The 21,173-nt window shown below is 30.6% G+C and overlaps 2 protein-coding genes across 3 annotated transcripts in view; one reads left to right on the forward strand and one right to left on the reverse strand.

Moving 5' to 3' along the window:
* The first annotated feature begins 966 nt into the window (after positions 1-966).
* Positions 967-21,173, forward strand: part of Baldspot (elongation of very long chain fatty acids protein baldspot) — a 91,446-nt gene continuing 71,239 nt past the window's right edge. The window contains exons 1-2 of one of the 2 annotated variants that reach the window (XM_075304080.1): positions 967-1,106; positions 15,075-15,593. In XM_075304080.1, coding sequence (XP_075160195.1) covers positions 15,412-15,593 — 182 coding nt within the window. In that variant the 5' untranslated portion in view covers positions 967-1,106; positions 15,075-15,411. The remainder of the gene's footprint in view (positions 1,107-15,074; positions 15,594-21,173) is intronic. The other variant, XM_075304081.1, reaches the window with a different exon arrangement.
* Positions 16,227-16,710, reverse strand: LOC142233394 (uncharacterized). Its single transcript, XM_075304293.1, has 3 exons — positions 16,633-16,710; positions 16,420-16,570; positions 16,227-16,366 (listed from the first exon to the last, which is right to left on the reverse strand). The coding sequence occupies exons 1-3, from the start codon at positions 16,708-16,710 to the stop codon at positions 16,227-16,229; spliced, it is 369 nt and encodes a 122-aa protein (XP_075160408.1).

Raw genomic sequence — 21,173 nt, forward strand, 5'->3', positions numbered from 1 at the left:
AATTAAAGAAATATATAAATCTAAATCAGTATTGTGGCAAAAACGTGGAAAAATTCCACTTCCAATCAATGGAAAACCAGGCGACAAGTATTTTGAAATTCATCAAGTAATTTGTAATATATTAAATGTGGATTACTTCAGGAATCATTGTTTTGACACATATACCAGGATTTTCTTCCATTTTTTCAGTAAAAAATGGTTTCAACCATAAATCTTCATACAACTTCATTGTTTGTTTATGCTTCTTCTTTTTGATTCATGTAGTCATCACATTTGTTCGTGCAGTGTAAGGGCAAAACTTGAACGAACACACTACAAATAGACGAACCTCTGTCGGAGTGTTTATCCGACCGTCTAAGGTCCGCTTTACAGTGTGTCGGATCGATACGACTTGTTGGCGATGACTAAATAATCGGTAAATGTGTTATCGATCCCATAAACATGCAGCAGTATAGATTATGCCTTCGGACTTAACTTATAATGTTCACAATATATGGGATATGTTCGACACGAGCACTGTCGTCCGGAATAACTGATAACCTGTAATGCGCTTTACAGATTATCAGTTATTCCGGACGACAGTGCTCGTGTCGAACATATCCCATATATTGTGCATATTATAAGTTAAGTCCGAAGGCATTATCGATACTGCTGCATGTTTATGGGATCGATAACACATTTACCGATTATTTAGTCATCGCCGACAAGTCGTATCGATCCGACACACTGTAAGATTCTTTACAAACACCGACATTCCGTCCGGAATAACTGATAGTCTGTAAAGCGCATAAAGCGCATTATTATGCTGTTGGGTATTGCAAACGCTCAAACTTCGATTTAGGTGCTGAATGTTAAAATGTTAAATAAAAGCTATCGATTATACTAATAATCGATAACATGGTCATAGTTGATATCGAAAATCGTCTGTGTGCATGAATAAAAACCGATGAGAAACATGAGGAGAAAAGCAGTCGTCAAAAAAATTCGTGAGAGAAGCGCGGTGAAATTTTCGGTGTGATTTCATTCCAAAGAACCTAAAAAAAATTTACATGTAATAAATCTTTGAAAGTGAAAAGTTTTATTAATTCCACAATAACGAAAACGAAGTAAATACATTGATCTTTTTAATAAGAGTGTCTAAAATATTTGGCTAATTTAAGTTTAATAAAGTTGCTATGGAAAAAAAGTGCAAGCAAATCTTATGGATAAAGCAAAGATAAAAACACCATAAAGAGAAAAACCATCTTAGTGTTAGATGAAAATTTCTCTTTTGTTGTTGGTGGTGGTGGAGCCGAATTGGGAATAAAAAAACGAAATAAAAAATTTCCCGCATTTCAGTTTGTACAATTAAATGATGATTATTTTTCAAATATGAAGTGGGAGAAACCGTCAAATAATGGAATGGATTATGGATTACCTCAATGTAATAATACCTTGGTTAAAAGCAAAAACGGCGAAACTACAAAATTAAAGTTGAACGTGAAAGGGAGAGTGAGGGCATCATATGAAAGTTGAAAGAGAGAAATTTATCCAATTGGAAAAAATATTCGCAAAAATGTGAAAATTGGGGTTGGTAAAGTTGATACTTTTCAAAATTTTGTTATTGGTACTTTGTGAGTAAACATGGTACATTGTTATATTTGGTACCAAATCGACGAAGAATTAGGCCAGTGGAAATGGAGTCGATCCAATTTTACCCGATTCCACATCCGAACAACCAGCTGGCAAGACCCAGTATTCAGTTTCCATAGCTTATATTATTTATTATTCCCCAGCTATTGCTTAAATATTTTATAGGATTTTATCAAATTTTACAATTTCAACTTTTTAAAAATTTGTTCAAAAGAGTAATCGAGGGAAAATTCTGCTTTTCATCGAAAGCTGAAAAACCATGCACTTTCAAGTCTTGAAGCGACTTTGCTGGCACAAATGCTATTATTTGGATTAGAAAAATTACTTTGATTTAGTACCATTTCAATTATGCTATTTATCATACCTGATTGTTACTGCGAAAACTGAAAGCAGGTGAAAGAGAGAGAGAGCACGACAGTGCTGCCGCTGGTGAAAAATTCAGTGAAGTAGATTTTGGAAAAAAGTGGAGTAGATTGAATAAAATTGAAGTAGCATACATTTGTGAAAACAAAACAATAGAATTCATTTTATTATACTCTCCACCATAGGATGGGGGTATATTAACTTTGTCATTCCGTTTGTAACACATCGAAATATTGCTCTAAGACCCCATAAAGTATATATATTCTGGGTCGTGGTGAAATTCTGAGTCGATCTGAGCATGTCCGTCCGTCCGTCTGTTGAAATCACGCTAACTTCCGAACGAAAGAAGCTATCGACTTGAAACTTGGCACAAGTAGTTGTTATTGATGTATGTCGGATGGTATTGCAATGGGCCATATCGGTCCACTTTTACGTATAGCCCCCATATAAACGGACCCCCAAATTTGGCTTGCCAGCTGAAACTTGGTACATGGTTTCAGCATATGATCTCCAACAACCATGCAAAAATTGGTCCACATCGGTCCATAATTATATATAGCCCCCATATAAACTGATCCCCCGATTTGGCTTGCGGAGCCTCTAAGAGAACCAAATTTCATCCGATCCAGCTGATATTTGGTACATGGTGTAAGTATATGGTCTCTAACAACTATGCAAAAATTGGTCCACATCGGTTAATAATTCAATGATTAAAACCGCTATGTTCATCGTAATTAAAGGAATAGGAAAAACAATTAGGTAATATGGGGAAAATTTTAAAAATTTGAAGCAGAACAAAAAGTGAAGCAGATTTTTGGAAGAAGGAGTGACGAAGTAAATTTTGTGAAAATGAAGCAAAATACTTCGATTGAAGTAGTAGCGGCAGCACTGGAGCACGAACATAGTAGAAAGTTGTAAGAGAAAAATTTATCCAGCTTCAGTTTTGAAGTAAAGCAACTCTCTTCCCAAAGCACAAATGTTGTCCACTGTCAACGACATTTATATTTTTTTTTCAGTCGGCAAAAATCTTCCAAATGTTGCAAGTATTTGGGATTTTATCGCAAGTGGGGAAAATATTTTTGCAATGGGAATTTTCAGAAATTAGGGTACTTTTTGAAATCTGTTCAACATGAGTGAATGGAGCCGATCCATTTTTTTCGACGGATATAAATTTGTGTATTTGTCGTCTATCAATTAACAACTATAAAATCAATTAGTTAATTGTACAACTGACCTTAATAATATCTAATTCACCTTAGGCTCGAAATCTACTAAAAGTGGATTTCAAATCCACTTTTAGTAGATCTAGTAAAATCAAAATCTAGTGAAATCTAGTAAAATCAAAATGTATTTTCATTTACATTTACTGCTGTGCATGATTTTTACCAAATTATTATAGCTTTTGAGCAGTAAATAAAACATTTATTAGCAATTTTTCATAGATTTTTTTTAATAAATGTATTTTGATGAATAAACTGTTTCAGTCGAGATGGGCCGACATTGTAGTCGGCGGCGATTCTCTATTCAGTAGAATTGTATTTTAATTAGTTTAAATTAATAATTATAAAACTAAGGTGGTTATCGCTGCAAACCCCGAACATAGTACCCACATTTACATAGAAGAGGCCCGTGCATTACGCGTATATCAAATAGCAGCTGTTAAATTTAAACAAACATATTTTACATTACCAACGTATTTCTAGAAATATCCCTGGTTTTATTACTTAGGAGCTCCCAGCATTCATACTGGGTACTGCTACTTTGTTTTCGGAATAATAAAATAAAAAATTTATTCAAAAAATAATTGAAGCGCTTTGTATATTATTAATGAAACCGTTAAGTTGTCTTTATCACGAGGTTCGAAAACCTCATTTTCTTTCCGGTAGGATAATTACTTCACAGCGTCTACAGAGCACTGGAGAAAGGAAATACAAATAATTAAAACGGGTAATAAGTTAATGTGAGATAATATTGTTGGTTTTTTATTTTAATTTCACCCACTATATAGTGCCACTTGTTCCAATTTATTCTAGGGTAATTTAATTTCAATGACAGCGGGTTTCTTTTATATTAAGACACTACACACAAAAAAAATTTCACGAAAATTTTTCCAATTAATATTTTAATTGAGTTTTAAAAAATATTCAATTAAAAATTTAATTGTTCAACATATTTTTTAATTGAAACAAAAATCAATCACAAAAATAATAGTATCAATTAATTTTTTAATTGGATCAATTAACTTTTTAATTTTCAATTAATTTTTTAATTGATACTATAATTTCTGTGATTGAAGACATTTCAATTAAAAATTAATTGGATCAATTAATTTCGTGATTGAATCAGAAAATTTTTTTTTGTGTGTATGATTGCAAAACAAGCTCAAGATGTTTAGACAAACATGATTTGTTACATAAAATCTAGACTATTTAATATCGACATGGATATTAATTGTTATCTAAAAACTATCGGCAATGTTCTGATGGCAATGCAATAATATCTATGGAATAAATATTTTGTTCTTCATCAATTTACTATTTACTATTTAAAAAGTATTTATTATTGTTTTGATTTCAGCTTAAAACCATGCGTGGTCCAAACTATAAATGTAGCTTAACAAAAAAAAAAAAAAAATAAATAAATAATAAATTGTCATTAAATATTTGCTTTTGCTTTCGTAAGTTGAGTCGCATGACGAGAATTGGTGTTGTCACTCAATGATAAGCCTTTAATGGATTCTTATCTGCCAAAAAATGATTCTAAAATGTCATTAAGGAAAATTTTTTGTAGATTTTATGCATAAAATTTTGCAATATACATGTGTATAAGGCATTGGAATAATCACACTTTGATTTTTTGTGAAAGAACTCACTAATGCAAAAATATCAAAATTGAATGATAATTTTTAGCTATTTTGTGTTTATTTATCAGCAACAAAAAAAAAAAATGGGGTCAAACAGCTATTGTATTTGGAAATGAAACTAATCAAAACGAAACATTTTTGGAAATTTTTAAAACAATGTAGTAATAAATATCTTTTTATTAGAAAATATCTTTAAACTCAATGTAAGGTTGATTATTTATTATATAAATTATTTAATACTAAATTGATTTTTGTTTTTTGGGAAATTAAACCGATAGCCTTACCGATAGCCTTACACTGCCGCCACAGTGAAACCAGCACACATTTTTAACTCATATTTCATATATTTCATTTCGATAAGAATATTTTCCATAACCGATATCCAAATACTTCTAAAGTGCTCATGGAAAAAAGTTTCACACTCATTTTGGTCAAACTTTTGCTTAGTGTGACCATACCCTTACGAAACAGTCCAATATTTGACCGAAAAAAAAAATTCTTGGCCAAACTTAAACCAGCAAACATTTTTAGCTCGTGTATAAGAATATGGTAGGTACATATACCGTTTGTATTATATATTTTCTGCAATAGACTACTGTGGCGGTAAATGAAGTCAACCGTTTTTCCAAATGATTTTTGGTCAGATTGGTTTTATTGAGAGCGTAAATTAAAAAAGCGATATTTTTCAAATGTCTGCGAATTTCAGATCAGACTGATAAATCGAAGTATTGGCCTTCGCTTGCTACTACTTTCACCCATCTTTCTGGGACGAAAATAATTGGATACCGGAACGAAAAATAATTGGAACAGATTCTGAAAATATATTTGAGCCGGTTTTATATTGATCTTCTCAAGAAAATAATTAGTTTTCGTTGTCACCTCTCCCTTAAATAATTGAATAAAAGAATGAAAATGAAAGTATTTATGTTAATCTGGATAAAAAATATCATACATTGCAAATGAACAAAATAATCTACTTTGAAATAAATTTTGTTAAAAGAACATGCAAAAGTTTTGATTTGGATATCGGTACATGCCTTTAAATGGTACAAATCCATTAGAGTTTACAGAGTGTATATAATTGGAACTACAATGACTTAAAAACATAAGTCATATTTAATAATTATAGAAGATGAGTAATAATAATAGAAATAGCAAAGTAAAAGCCAATAAAATCAAAATAAATTAACTAAAAGTTTATTGTTTATAAAAAAAAAATTAAAAATGATCGTTAAAATAAACTCTTGCTATTTGAAATGGGGTCATGGAAGATAGATACTTAAATTTCAATTTAAAAAGTTGTTACTAATGCATTAAATTCACAACTTGAATTCTAGGTCAATCCCTTGGAAAACTATTTTCAAATATATCTGCAATCTCTGTGTTTATTGGGATATAACCATTTATATTCATGCATATTTTGAGACTGTTGACGATTTTTTTTCGGGCAAAACAGGTGAATGAGAATACTTTATAAATAAATGATATATCTTACAATTAACTTTACTATTATTTCATAAGAAAATGAGTATGTCTAATTAGTGAGAGGTAGATGCCACTCCCCTTTAACATGATATTATTCTCTAAAACCAGTTGTCTGGCACGAAAGACATTATTAAATTATTCGTATTTTCGTGTTTGCCTATTCTGCTTCATTAAAAATGTACTTACACTGAAAAAATAAAGGCAGCACTTTACAGATTTCTTACTAGATTAGTTCTTTAACAAGAAGATTAGACTTCAAAATCTTATTATCAAGGATTTCTTCGAAGCTTTTCAATAAAAAGAAGTGGCTTTGGAATTGACATCTTTACATTATTGAAAGCTCTTATGACCTAGTTACTACAAATTTGCCTTTAATAAAAATGAAAAAATCTTTTCCAACATTTCGAATCCATTGAAATCTAACGGCCCGGTTGAAAATATTTGAAAAAATAAGGGATTTGAAAAAAATATATATTTATATATTTAAATTATAGTTTATATGAATTAAACAATAATTTTATGTACTTTCATAATTTCACATTAGAAATACTCTCGGAAACAGTTTGACAATAATTTTACACTAATATTGTATTTGTCGATAATCCTCTTGATATTAAGTGCAATATTTTTACTATATCCTTTATTAACATAAATTCATTCTGTGCTTTGGGTTTCTCATTCTGGGAGAAACGTCTTTTAGTTCGTATTTTAATGACTTTTACAGAATAACATTCGTTGTAATCCTTCCAAATTCAATAGATCAAATATGTCAATATCGCCATAAAGTTCATATATGTGGTTCATATATGTAACAAACCGCTCCATTCTCTAAAATTTTTCTCCAACGCTTCAGGTAATGTCTTGAAGTACTCATGTTTCAGAGTCATACAACAAAACAGGTAATGTCGTCGCAATGTAATGGTAATGTTGGGTCTCACAATAGATTCTACTATTTCTAAACTGTTTACAAAGTATGATATTTGGGCTAGTAGCATCGAAGGGCTTCCGCGCTTCCGATTCAATTTCGGCGCTTTTTTAAACAGCTTACTGCTTAGTCTAGGGTGGACGTTTAAGTAGACCATTTTTAGTCGTAAAACAATTTCCTATAAGCTCTTAGCATTTTAAGTTGTGTAAGTTGTCCGGTTTTTCAGTCACAACACCAATTTAGATGTGCAAAAATAGATAGGGCGACGATTATTTTTGATCAAATCTTGTTATATCATGGATGGAGATTATCCAGGCCATTGATTGCGAAACATTTCAAATTTCTATTTTCATTTGATTTAAACTAGTAACCATGGAAAGAAACTGTTTTCCGGCGCAAAAACCGAAGATAGTAACCAAATTTAGATGTTTAATTATTTCACCTTGTAATAGCTTTGTTAATTTATTATATGTCCTAAATATTTAATTTAAATTAACGTAAATATATTAGTTTATTCTTGTTATTCTTGAAGAAAAAAATATTATAGTCAGCATTTTTAAATATTTCATTCTAGAGTTCAGAAAATTCTGAATTAATTTGTGGAAAATTGGAAGATTGTCATTTGTGTATAACTTTCATTTGCTTAGTTCATGGTAACAAACAATTTTGAAAGCGATAATTTCCACAAACTAAAATATAGTTAAATTAGCTTGACTGCCTCTTTTCCTCTGTGGTATTAAAAAGTTTGTTATTGCATGTCGAAAAAAATAATTCAAAATTCCAATAACAAATAAAGTTTTTTACAGTGTGCAATTACATAAAACCCCTTATGAATACAACTAACTTGTGACAAATCCATTAGGAGAAAAACATAAACAAAAGGTATGTCGACTTTTACGAGGGCGGTTCGGAAACTTCAAAAATATTTGTATTTTTTCAATATAATATCCTGAAACTTCAATACACTTAGTCCAACGCTTTTCTAGCAATTCTATCCCTTGGTTAAAATAGTTTTTCTCAAGGTCTTCAAAATAGTGGTTTACAACTGTAATTGCATCTTTATTTGGGCTAAAACAAGGATTTTTTTAGATTTGGGAACAAGTAAAAGTCATTGGGAGCTAAATCAGGAGAATAAGGTGGGTGGTCAAGCAACTCGTACTTTAATTCGTTTATTTTAGCCATTGTTAAAACACTCTTGTGCGCTGGTGCGTTGTCTTGATGAAAAATTATTTTTTTGTGTTGTAAGCCAGGACGCTTTCCTCGAATTGGTACATTCAATTGATCCAAAAGGTTGCAATAGCACTCTGAATTTATTGTTTTACCCTTATGCAGATAGTCAATCAATAAAATACCTTTGAAGTCCCAAAAACCGTTGCCATAACCTTACCAGCCGATTGAATTGGTTTTACCTTCTTTGGGGCACTTCCTTCAGCTTCAGTCCATTGTTTGGATTGTTCTTTTGTCTTTGGAGTATAGTGGTGGATCCATGTCTCATCAACAGTTATGAAACGACGCTTAAAATCCATTTTATTTCGCTTAAAACGATCCAAACAAGCTTGAGAAATGTTCATTCTTATGCGTTTTTGATCGACCATCTTGCAGAAAGCTTTTTCATCTGTAGTTCTTCATGCAAAATTAAATGGATTAAATGGACCATGATATTAGCAATTTCACGCACTTTTATTCGTCAATCATTTAATACCACTTGGCTACAATTTCTGTTGTTGTTGCTGTTTTTGGTTCATCTTCAATGCTTGTACGACCACGTTTAAATTCAGCAACCCATTTTTTTACTGTTGCATATGAAGGAGCATTTTCACCTAACACATTCACCATATCATTATGAATTGCTTGTCCCAATAAACCTTTTTTATGTAAATATTTAATGAGAGCACGCATTTCTAATTTTTCCATTGTAAAAAAATTGCGGATGCGTCTTTTTTGAAGTAGGAGTTGCCAGATCGAAACAAAATTTAACATGTGTTCATAACAGAGATTGAAGTTTCCAAAACACTTAACTTTTTCTGATAATACCGCGCTTTTTGTGCTAGGCTAATAAGTTTCCGAACTGCCCTCGTACCCGGTAGTAAAGCTTATCCAACATTGGAATCAGCTGTTTAAAGAATATTTTGGTTTGAATAATACTGCGTTTAAAGTAGTAAGTTCTTGTTCATAAAAAATGTTTTCATAAATTCAAAATAACTTTAAATCAAAAATGCAAAATCCCCAAAATAAGTTTAGGCCCTTATTTGAACTTTTTATCTTTAATCCAAATAGTCAGTCTCTCTTAATTTAAAGGAAAATTTGAATTACTTCAAAGACATACGACTTTAACGGAGGTACACATTTCTAAAACAATGATTATAAAATTTTGTATTTTAAACATATTTATCCTTAATATTTAGAAATTGTATTCTAAAATTTAGGTTGCATTATCTTTCATATTAGTTCAATATTTCTTTCAATATTGAATTACGACGAAATATTTACAGTCTTACTTAATCTTTTTAAATTTGCACACAGTAGTGCGGCAAAAGAAATGAAATGGATTCTTATACATTTACGACCATTTTCATGTAGCTCCGTTAGACTTTAACTGACAGTTAACAGAAAGAAAAATGGAAATATCTTTTCTCCGGTTAACTTTAACTGAAAAATTTTCAGCAGTTAAGTTTCTAACTGGCATATGGAATATATACGCAAGATGACAGATATGTAGATATGACGGTTTAAAAGTTCGTTAGCTAACGTGGCATTAACGGAGCTTCATGAAAATGGGGGTTAATGTATATATTATTCAAATTATAAAGAGTCTTTGCTGGTGCATGGGCAATGCGCGAAACTCTAATTATTTTAACGAATAGCTATCTTGAATAAAGAAAATGTTATTACCTCAATATATAACAAATACCCACGATGAGATTCATAACTCATTTATTGTATCCAATACTAAACAAAACAAGCCGGATAGATTATCCATCCCCTCTTAAAAAATTTTATTTATGTAAGAATTACATCCCTGTAGCATAATACAGTCGAGCACGTGTAAAAGGAACACTGGTTATAGCAAACTACCAGTTATGACAGATAGTTTTTCAGGCCCCAGCAAAATTCATTGAACTTGAACTTTCCTTTACTACGGTTACAACCAACTAACATCCCGGTGTCTGAGAATTCGTTATAACTGTGTTCGACTGTACAAGCTAAGTGAGGATACCAACAAGAATGTTGAAGGGTGATACTGTAATACCAACAAGACATTGGTATTAAATAATACTACGAAGAGCGTGCTATTCAGAGAGAAAGAAAGAGAGAGAGTATATGCAAGATGTAAATATCATATAAGGATATTAGACTGTAAAACTGAATGAAACAAAACTTAAAATGAACAGAATAATGAAAGGGAATACATGATTTATCCTATTAAAAGAAAGCCAAGTGAAATATACTCAAAGCCTAGAATTAATAAAAATATAGGTTAAGAAGAAATAAACAATAACAAATGCATATGACCACACGGTATTTTGTACATAGGAACTTGTTTAGACTAAATGAAGCGAAAAAGCCCACACTACACATGCATTAGCAAATAAATTCCCAACCCACAACAACAACAAAAACGAAGAATAAAATGCCTATCTAACCGCATGCATGACACATGTATATGAAATAATGAGAGAGAAATGTGTATGACGACGTAAATCGCCGTTAATTTAGTAAAAACCGGATATGTTATTTATGCCAAAAACGAAAATTTCTACAATTATGCAGTGTGTGTGTATTTTTGTACGACAAAGCACTGTGACATATCTTTATGCGAGTGAATGAATAGTAAAAAGCAGTAAAGCATCTTCTCCACCAACCATGGACGACTATTTTGTATTCATATAAAATTATGAATTCATTGATTATAAGATAAACTAACCAAAACTACACGATGCCGAAACCAAAGTATACTTATTACGAAATTAAACAAAAAACTCTTTAATTTCCATTGAGTGAATTGCTATCATCAAAAATATATGAAATATTTTAATACGAAAGGTGTATACAAGATTATTACATGAAAAACTTTGTTTTTGTTTTGCAAAAGATTTGGAAAGAAAGATTTTGCCAAAAAGAAGAAAAGAGAGAGTATTTGGCTAATGTTGCAATAATTTTTTAAAGGGCTCTCTCTATAACATATTAAACAATTCCTTATTAGAAGTATTACCACATGTTTTGCAGATAAAACTCAGACATCTATAATGCAAATTAAAAACTCCAGAATTATTTAACTAATCACACTGAAAAAAAAATATTGTCGTGAGGACAAAGATTTCATGTCCTAAAAAACGAATGCGAATTTAGCTTAGCATAGAAGACCCATTTCTCTGATATAAAGTTTTTTCCTTGTCTAAAAGTCGATAAACTTTTCAATGAAGTCGTCTTGTCCTTATAATTAAGTGATTCGTCTTAAAAATGGATATCATAACATGAAAGAAATTCTTTTTGGACTTAAGTTAACTTGACTTTAATAATTCAGCTTTTTTTTTAATTTAACGAAATTGTCTTTAAATATGTTGTATTTTTGCATCTTGACTACAAAGCAAAAAAGTGTTCAGAAATATGACATGTTTTTCAACACTTTATTTTAAAGATGTTTTTACTTCAAACAAAATTTAGTAAAAGGGAAAATTTAGTAAGAAGAAAAAAAAGCTCAAAACTCAACATGCTATTTTTTTACTGATCAAAATGGTTAAAAATTGTTACAAGCTAAAGTTATTATTATAGTAAATGTTATCACACAATTGCTGTTTTATGTAAGTAGGGATATATGATCGATGACAAATAGCCCAGTTGGAGGAAGGAATATTGTGAAGGCTTTATGCAAGCCTTATAAAGCATGTAATATATGTCACAAAAATGGAAACTATGTTTTATCAATTTTTCCAAACGCCTTTCCCTGTCTCTGTTTTCGACAGAGCTTCCATAAGGCTTACGAAATAAGCTATCTTAACGGAAAATATACCGCTGTGTAGTATTATAATTTGTAAAGTGGCAACCTTGTTATTAATCATTTTCCGATGAATACTCTCATATCTATTCGAACTCTCTTATCCATTTCTCTCTTTCTTAGTGGGTGAGAGCACAATTTTTCGGTAATTGTATTTAACAAATCCATTGTAAATTGCGGCATGTACGTCGTATATACTAAACGAGCAATTCATTCATGTTTGTTGTACTCTTGTATTTTTTGTTGTACAATTTCTGCTTTTCTAAGAAATGACACGAGACTTGATTTTTTTTTTTGCACCAACCACCGAGCAAATACAAAGTCAAAAGACAATAAAACCTTGAATGAAAAAAACAGCAAACAGAAGAGGCATTTATCCCAAATCCACACAACTGATAAAAATTATGCCGACTTGTCCCTATTTTACGAGTATATGCATTGTTGAAGGCATTGTTGGATGCACGTTGGGCAATAATGATGTCATTTGTATCGCAATTCTAATCATTCAGTCATGCTATTTTGATTCATCAACAAATACCTAAATAATAGTAAAAAAAAACTCATGAGGAAATTTTACAGTTGGGGACTGGGATTAGAGATGAGCACTTAAGGTTAGCTAATCACGCACGCGAATGTCAAGTTATGCGAGAATCGAAACAAATCTCCATAACACTGAAAAAAAGCATACTCGGTTCCAAAGATTTTGTCTTTACTTTAAAAAATTTGGTATTGATTCCGAGCCAAAGAAGCGGAGAATACAAGTAAGGATACTTTTAAGACACAATTCTCTTTTAAATTTAGGTTTTGTGTACTTGCTTCTAGAAAGCAAATTTTAATTTTTTGCTTTCTCAGTTTTTTTTCTTCATATGCTATCGAAGTCCTTTAAAAACGAGTTAACGGCAACTTTATTTTCCAAATTAGGACTCGACTTCCAGTAGAAATTATGCTATGTTTGAAGTAAAAAACTTCTTTAAAATAAAGTTTTGAAAAACATGTCCTATATTTGAACGATTTTTTGCTTTGTAGTCAAGATGCAAAAAGAAAACAAATTTAAAGACAATTTCATTAAATTTAAAGAATTTTTCTGAATTATTAAAGTCAAGTTGACCTTAGCCTATAATTTTTTTCTTTCATGTTAAGATACCCATTTTTAAGTCAAATCACTTAATTATAAGGACAATACGACTTCATTGAAAAGTTTATCGACTTTTGGACAAGTAAAATAACTTTATTTTAGAGAAATGCGTCTTCTATGCTAAGCAAAATTTATATTCGTATTTTAAAGACATGAAATCTTCGACCTCACGACAATATTTTTTTCAGTGAAGTCTGAACGAGATTCGGTGCCAGTATTTAGTAAAGGCGCCAGAAGGCATCATATAAGGACATTTGCGAATGATTCCCTGTGGTGAAATTTCTCGGGAAAAATATCACTGATATTATTTTAATTAACATTTTAACTGTATATTACTTGAAAAAAGTTATTTAAACGTCAGTTGCATTTTGTGTCCTTATTATAAGTACGGAGAATTTAATTTTTAGATATTACCATTATTATTATCTTATCTAAGTTCGAATCATGCCGAGACCACTCCCTTTTTAATTTTTTCTTTTATTTTTGTTGTGGTTTTAATCTGATTTCAGAAAGCTTGTTTATATTTGGCGAGAAAACAATATTTTTGGAACAAAAATATTCCATGTTCCTCGTCCAAAAGTAACATTATGCCTTGGAACATGTTTAAGGTGGACGTATTCAGTGATGCCAACTCCCGGAAGGCAAAAAGCACCAAAACTGTATTATAAATTCTAACATACCACCTGCCACCACAAAAATTACTAAAGCCAACTAAAAATCAATACTCTACTAAACAAAAAAACTGTATTATAGAAGATTTCGTGTATTGATTTGACGCATTTGTAATTTTATAAAATTATGATCATCTATTCAAGTGTACACCTTGATCACTTTATCATTTTAATCTTTTATATTTAAATCAAAGATGCTACATCCTCAAAATAAGTCGTAGCCTATATTTGAAGCTTTTTTTATCGTAAATCTAAAGATTCAATATTTCAGTTAATTTAAGGACGATTTCTTTGAATCAAAAATATGTTTCTTTATTTACGGAAAATTTTCCTTAGTTCAAAGACATGCGACTTTAACAGAGGGACGCAAATTTACAAAAATTGTGTCCTAAATATAACGAAAAATTTTTTGAAGTAAAGATTATAAACGTTGCTTTAATTAAAATGTCATTATTTTAAAGAAATTTGTCCTTAATATTTTGTAAATTGCACATCCTAAAATTAAGATTTCATAATCTTTAATATCACGTAAATATTTTTTTCAGTTTATTTGTCTTAGTTTTACATTAATAAGGACTTTGAAGGGCCTTATTAATGTAAAACTAAGACAAATAAACTGAAAAAAAATAAAAGACCAATGTCTGAAATATATGTTCATTCTATTCCGAAGAGTTTTATTTGCCCTTCCAGAAAATTATTATTCGCCAAACCTGGAGAGTTGGTCTACAATTTTGTTATGATTCTCCCTACCCCCGTGTGAATCTCGTGCATTAAATATTGCATTATGACCAGTGTGTGCTTTGGTGTTTTAAACATTTAAAGAATATTCATTAACGGAAAAAAGTTTGCTTAGCACTTAGGATGATTTGCACTTTTCCTCAATAGCAACAAAATTAGTATTTATTTTGTATAATAATGACATTTTCTAGTTAAACAATATTCTACATTATGCAATCATATATAACTATTAATTGTTCTTCTTCTTCTCTTTATCTGATTTTCAGAGTTTGTTTTTTGTTTTAAAGTCACAACAGTAAGATAGTTTATGTGAATCTCAACAAAGGAACAAATGCGGCGTTTCTACCTCCCAATGATATTTTAAAGAAACCACTGAAATCGCAACCACTATAACGGAAAACCAAATACAAAAACAAAAATCAATATACCAGTCATTTTAATATTAATATTAAACAATAAAAAGTTCAAGTTCAATTAAATAGTTTTAGTAAGTTTTAAACAAATAGAAAAGTGAAAAATAAAACAGAAAAATTACATAAAATCAATAAAGCGTGTCTAAGTAGAAAAAAAGAGGTCAACTAAACAAACCACATACTCCCCAAAATGATCAACATGGACATAAGTGTTACACCCAACTATTCATATATATTCGATTTTGAAAATGATTTCATACATCAACGCACACGCAAATGGATGGTGGAAAACTGGACATGGGTCTTCTACTATTGTGGCATCTATATGCTGGTCATATTTGGCGGTCAACACTTTATGCAGAATCGTCCCAGGTATGTTACTTAATTAATTAATTAAAATATAAGGAATTAATTAAGATGAAATACATTCAAAAGGTTTTGTTGTACTAAATACCCTGTAGGAAATGTCAGTAGTGAAACAGTACTGACTTACTATTGACTGTGTCGCCAGTACTACTGAACAAATATACCCCAGACAATGTAAAATTCTATTGACATTTAACATGTACTTGTCATTGAGAATGAACTACTGACACAAGAACTACTGACTAGGTGGTACTTTTGGAACCATATGGAGACATTGGAACCACTGAATCAGTAGTCCATTGTCACCATTTGGTCAACACTTTTTTACCAAATAAAAAGGCGTAAAATTAGAAATTAAAATCATATTTATTATATATATTTAATTAAATTAAAGAAAAATTCAGTCTGTTTCATGGGCACTATTTCTTCAAGGCTGGTCATACCTTTAATATATTGTGTAATACTAGGTACATGTAGATTTTTTAAACATTAATGTTTTAAACACTGTTTTGTTTGTGTTTTAAAATTAATAATTATATAACTAATCGTGCTCACATTCTTCAGGGCTGGCAAACCCATTCAATAAATAAAAAAATGTTAACTAAAAATCAAAAAAAAAAAAAATATATTTCTACTAAATTATTCTGCCAAATCAGCATTGTTTTCATCATTCTTCGTAGTTTTGCTTCTGCTGGATTGTTTAAAGTATTTTTTCTTCTGACGTTGGAAGGCAGCTCTTAAACATTTATCGGAGGCATCCGTAAAGCTGGATATAGCATCTGAAATTTAATGAATTAGTGAATGTCTAGCTAATTTTTAACAATTCTTGTACCTATCATGGCCTCAAACACATTGGCATAATCGCGCAATCGTTTTTTACCGAATGTACCATCTACGTTGAAACCCATTATAATATCATGCCCAAAAATTAGGTGTAAATTTCGTTCGGCATTACCGCCAAGGAGTTTTTTGATTTGCCTTATCTGTTAAAACAGAGAAAAAATATTTAGTTGTTTACAAAGATGATTTTATTGAAAATACTTACGTATGGGTCAGCTTGCGTTGATAGCAGTGCATCCAATTCTTTTAATTTCTCCTCGCTTCTAATGGGAAAAATGTTCATTATGTTCGATACCAGAGCATTTTGCGAAACAATGCGGTCCTGCTTCGATTCCTGCTTCGACCGAACACCAAAACGTTTTTCAGCGGTGGATTATCCCACCTCAGTAATGCTGGTGAAATTTCTGAGGGTTTCAAAGCTTCTCTAAGTGGTTTCACTGCAATGTGGAACGCCGTTCGGACTCGGCTATAAAAAGGAGGTCCCTTGTCATTGAGCTTAACATGGAATTGGGCAGCACTCAGTGATAAGAGAGAAGTTCACCAATGTGGTATCACAATGGACTGAATAGTCTAAGTGAGCCTGATACATCGGGCTGCCACCTAACCTAACCTAGATATAGCTTCCATATATATGCTTTTCTTATTTCGGCAAATATGGTCAATATACCAACATTTTCCTTGTAAAATCGCCACTGCTAAGTCGAAAACTTGTATTGAATGACTTAAATTTTCCTGTCTACCGATAAATCATAAATACACTTTAGCAAAGGTGCCTAATAATTGCTTCGGATTTAAATGTTTCCCATATTTTTTTCTATTAACATTGTGTTCCACCCCAGGGCATTAGCCGACTTAAATTACATTTTTTTTAGAAGTCTAAAAAATTTTATCCAGATCGAGTCAGATTTAAATGCATGTATAGGGGAACAAAAACCTGTATATATACCCAACACATTTGACGGATTTGGTATGGTATCGAAAATGTGGATCTACAAAGTGGTTCAGGGTATAATATAATCGGCCCCGCCCGACTTTAGACTTAAGGTTGAATTACACACCATGCGTCAATCCGTGCGTTGATGGAAGAGTTGATTTTTTTCTGTTTGCGGCAGACTATTCAAGCTTTTGATTTCAAAGAGAAATTTCAACTCTTCAATCATCGGACGCATTGTACGCATTGAACGCATGGTATGTAATTCTACCTTTACTTGTTTTTCTATACAAAATTTTGTCAATTTTTTTCTATAAAAATTGAAGTACATATTAGTTGGGGAGGAATATTTTGCAAAATCTACCAAAATATCAAAAAAAAAAAAACTATCAATCTATGAAACAGAAAAAAATCAACATTTTTTGGTAGAATTCTACCAACTGTGGCAGCCCTAATTACAATCAGCCAATTTGAATATATAAAAATAAGATTTTTAATGGTGTTATGGAAAATATATAAATTTCTATTCATTATACAGCAACGTTGACAATTTGGCTTTTTTTACGCTAGATCTGGCTTTTAATATTTGCTTTAATCTTTGCTTTAATATTTTTTCTGTTTTTCTTTTCATGACCCTTTTAGCGGTTTTTATTTCTTATTCAAATAGGGACAAAACTACGTTTCCCTTGTTGCAAGAATTACGTTTTCAATATGTATCAAAGTTCAATTCAAACATTAATAATAATTCCGGCAGCTAAGTGACGCAGGTTTTTTTTTAACAAATACACCTTAAGCTAATCAATAAATTCGCCCAAATTTTGTTCTTGTAAATTTGTTGTCTCGTTTATGGAGTTGGTGGTGTTTGAAATCTTATGTTATGACATTCTCAACTTATACAAAAAGATGTAACTTGTTTTGTAATACAATCGAAAATTTCGTTAAAGGATCAAATAAATGATTGTTATGGGCGCAATAACAAACAAATCTGCAGATTATGAATGGAATATGAATAATATTACCGGGAATTAAACAGCAATAATTCCGTTCCTTTTCCTCCAGTAGAAATGTGCAAGAGAATAAGAAGGGATTTTAACCTTTTTGGTAAAATAAAAATCCGCCTTTACCAATTGACCACTAACTTATTTACAGTTTTTAAACAATTAAAACAACAAACACATATATTTGCACATATGATTTGTGCAAATATATGTGATCTAAGGGAAGCGAAGGGATCTAATAAAGCTACTTAAATATTGTCATTCTCGTACAAAATTCAAATAAAATTAATATATGTTTGTTAATATGGATTTTAAGCAAAATAAAGCTATTTTTGGGGGGGGGGGGGGGGGATATCTAACGATTTTTGTGTAACAATTCTGGCAACTCTGTTGTATAGTGTACTTGTGTTGATAAAATCAATCTTCTGTTATTGAAAACAGGCTTCTAAATGGCAAACAATTTAAAATAAAGACATATAACAGAAACATTTCTACTTTCCCAATAGACACCAGTATATTGGCAAAATATTAATTAGATATTTAATGTTATGCAATGACATTCATTGCCAAATTCTAATCTAACATCACGGAGAGAAGGAATATGATCACCTCCTAGAGCAAAATTGTTGTCGAAATCAGATACATATACTGAAAAAAATATTGCCCTGAGGCCAAAGATTTCTTGACCTTAAAATAAGTTTTTTGCTTAGTATAGAATACGCATTTCTTTGACATAAAGTTTTTTTTTTGTCCAAAAGTCTTTGCAATGAAGTCGTTTTGTCTTTATAATAAAGTGATTCGATTTAAATATGGATTTATTTACATAAAAGAAAGTTTTTCTTTGACTACGGTCAACTTAACTTTAATTATTTGGAAAAATTCTTCAAAATTAATAAAATTGTCTTTAAATTTGTTGTATTTTTGCATCTTGACTACAAAGCAAAAAAGTGTTCAAAAATGGGTCATGTCTTTCAAAACTTTATTTTAGAGATGATTTTTACTTGAAACATGGCATAATTTCTACTTGAAGTCGAATCAAAATTTGGAAATTTATGTTGTCGTTAACACGTTTTTAAAGGACTTTGATGACCAATGAAGAAAAAACAGAAAAAAATTAATTCAAGCCAAGCAAAAAAAGCGTCGCCAAAAAACAATGAAAATGTTCTTTTTGGATCCGGAAGTGGTGCAAAATTGACGCCGAAGTGATGAATTTAACATGGGCTTGTCATAGGACGGAAGTCCCCCATTTCAACAGCCGTTGCACTGAATTTGCATCACTTCTTTAGGTGTGATCCGAAATCAATGTTTTGGATGTAACAAGCCCATGTTAAATTCATCGCTTCTGCGTGAATTTTGCACTACTTCCAGATTCAAAAAAAAAAACAGTTTCATTACTTTTTTAGCGACGCTTTTTTCCTGGGTTTGTAGTCAAGATACAAAAAGTCAACTCATTTAAAGACCATTTCATTAATTTTAAAGAATTTTTATGAATTATTAAAGCTAAGTTGACCGTAGTCAAACAAAATATTCTTTAATGTTAGGATACTGAATTTTAAGTTTAATTTTAATTTAAGGACAATCCGTCTTCATTGAAAAGTTTAACGACTTTTGGGCAAGGAAAAAAAAACTTCATATCAGTGAAAATTATTAAATTTTCCACATTCCAATGCATTTTTTCTTAACCCATGTATGTCTCATAAATTGTATGAACTAAACGTGGGCATACATTCCAATAACCGTACAAATAAGAAAACAAAAGAAAATTTTCGTATGATTCCAAAAAATACTGAGAACTAACAATTTGAATGTAAAAATTTGGTGTCAATTTTTTTCTATACTTTTAATAATTTTTTTTCTTTTATGATATGAAAAATTGAAAGTTTTTCCACAAACATTTCTTTTCCCGGTATCCGCCATCAATTTTTTTCCACTTCCGATGAAGTTATATAATATGCATTTAATACTAGCGACGCCATCTATGTGTCACACGGATGAAAAAGACTGTTTTTCATATGTTTGGCTATAAACATTATATGTTTGGAACACAAATTTTTAAACACAATATTTTTGAGTGCAAGCATATAATGTTCATAAACTAGCATAACATGTTTGGGACATATATGTTAATATGTTAGAACATATTATGTTTGGGACATAAAATGTATATATATATATATATATATATATATATATATATATATATATATATATATATATATATATATATATATATATATATATATATATATATATATATATATATATATATATATATATATATATATATATATATATATATATATATATATATATATATATATATATATATATATATATATATATATATATATATATATATATATATATATATATATATATATATATATATATATATATATATATATATATATATATATATATATATATATATATATATCAGGGAGAAATGGGCTATATCGGTCCAGGTTTTGATATAGCCCCCACATAAATTGACCTCCTGATTTGGTATCGTGGGCTTATAGAAACCGTACTTTTTATCCAGTGTGCATGAAATTGCAAATCTATAGGTATTTTAGGACTACAAAGAGGTGTACCAAAAATGGTGGGTATCGGTCCATGTTTTGATATAGCCCCCATATAGACTGATCACCCGATTTGGTGTCTTGGGCTTATAGAAACCGTAGTTTGTATCCAATTTGCATGAAATTGCAAATCTTTAGGTATTTTAGGACTTCAAAGAGGTGAGCCGAAAATGGTGAAAGCCCCCGTATAGACCTTCTCCCGATTTTACTTCTTGGGCTTCTAGAATCAGTAGTT

Source organism: Haematobia irritans, chromosome 4 (genome assembly GCF_050003625.1).
Source record: "Haematobia irritans isolate KBUSLIRL chromosome 4, ASM5000362v1, whole genome shotgun sequence".
In the NCBI taxonomy this organism is placed as follows: domain Eukaryota; kingdom Metazoa; phylum Arthropoda; class Insecta; order Diptera; family Muscidae; genus Haematobia; species Haematobia irritans.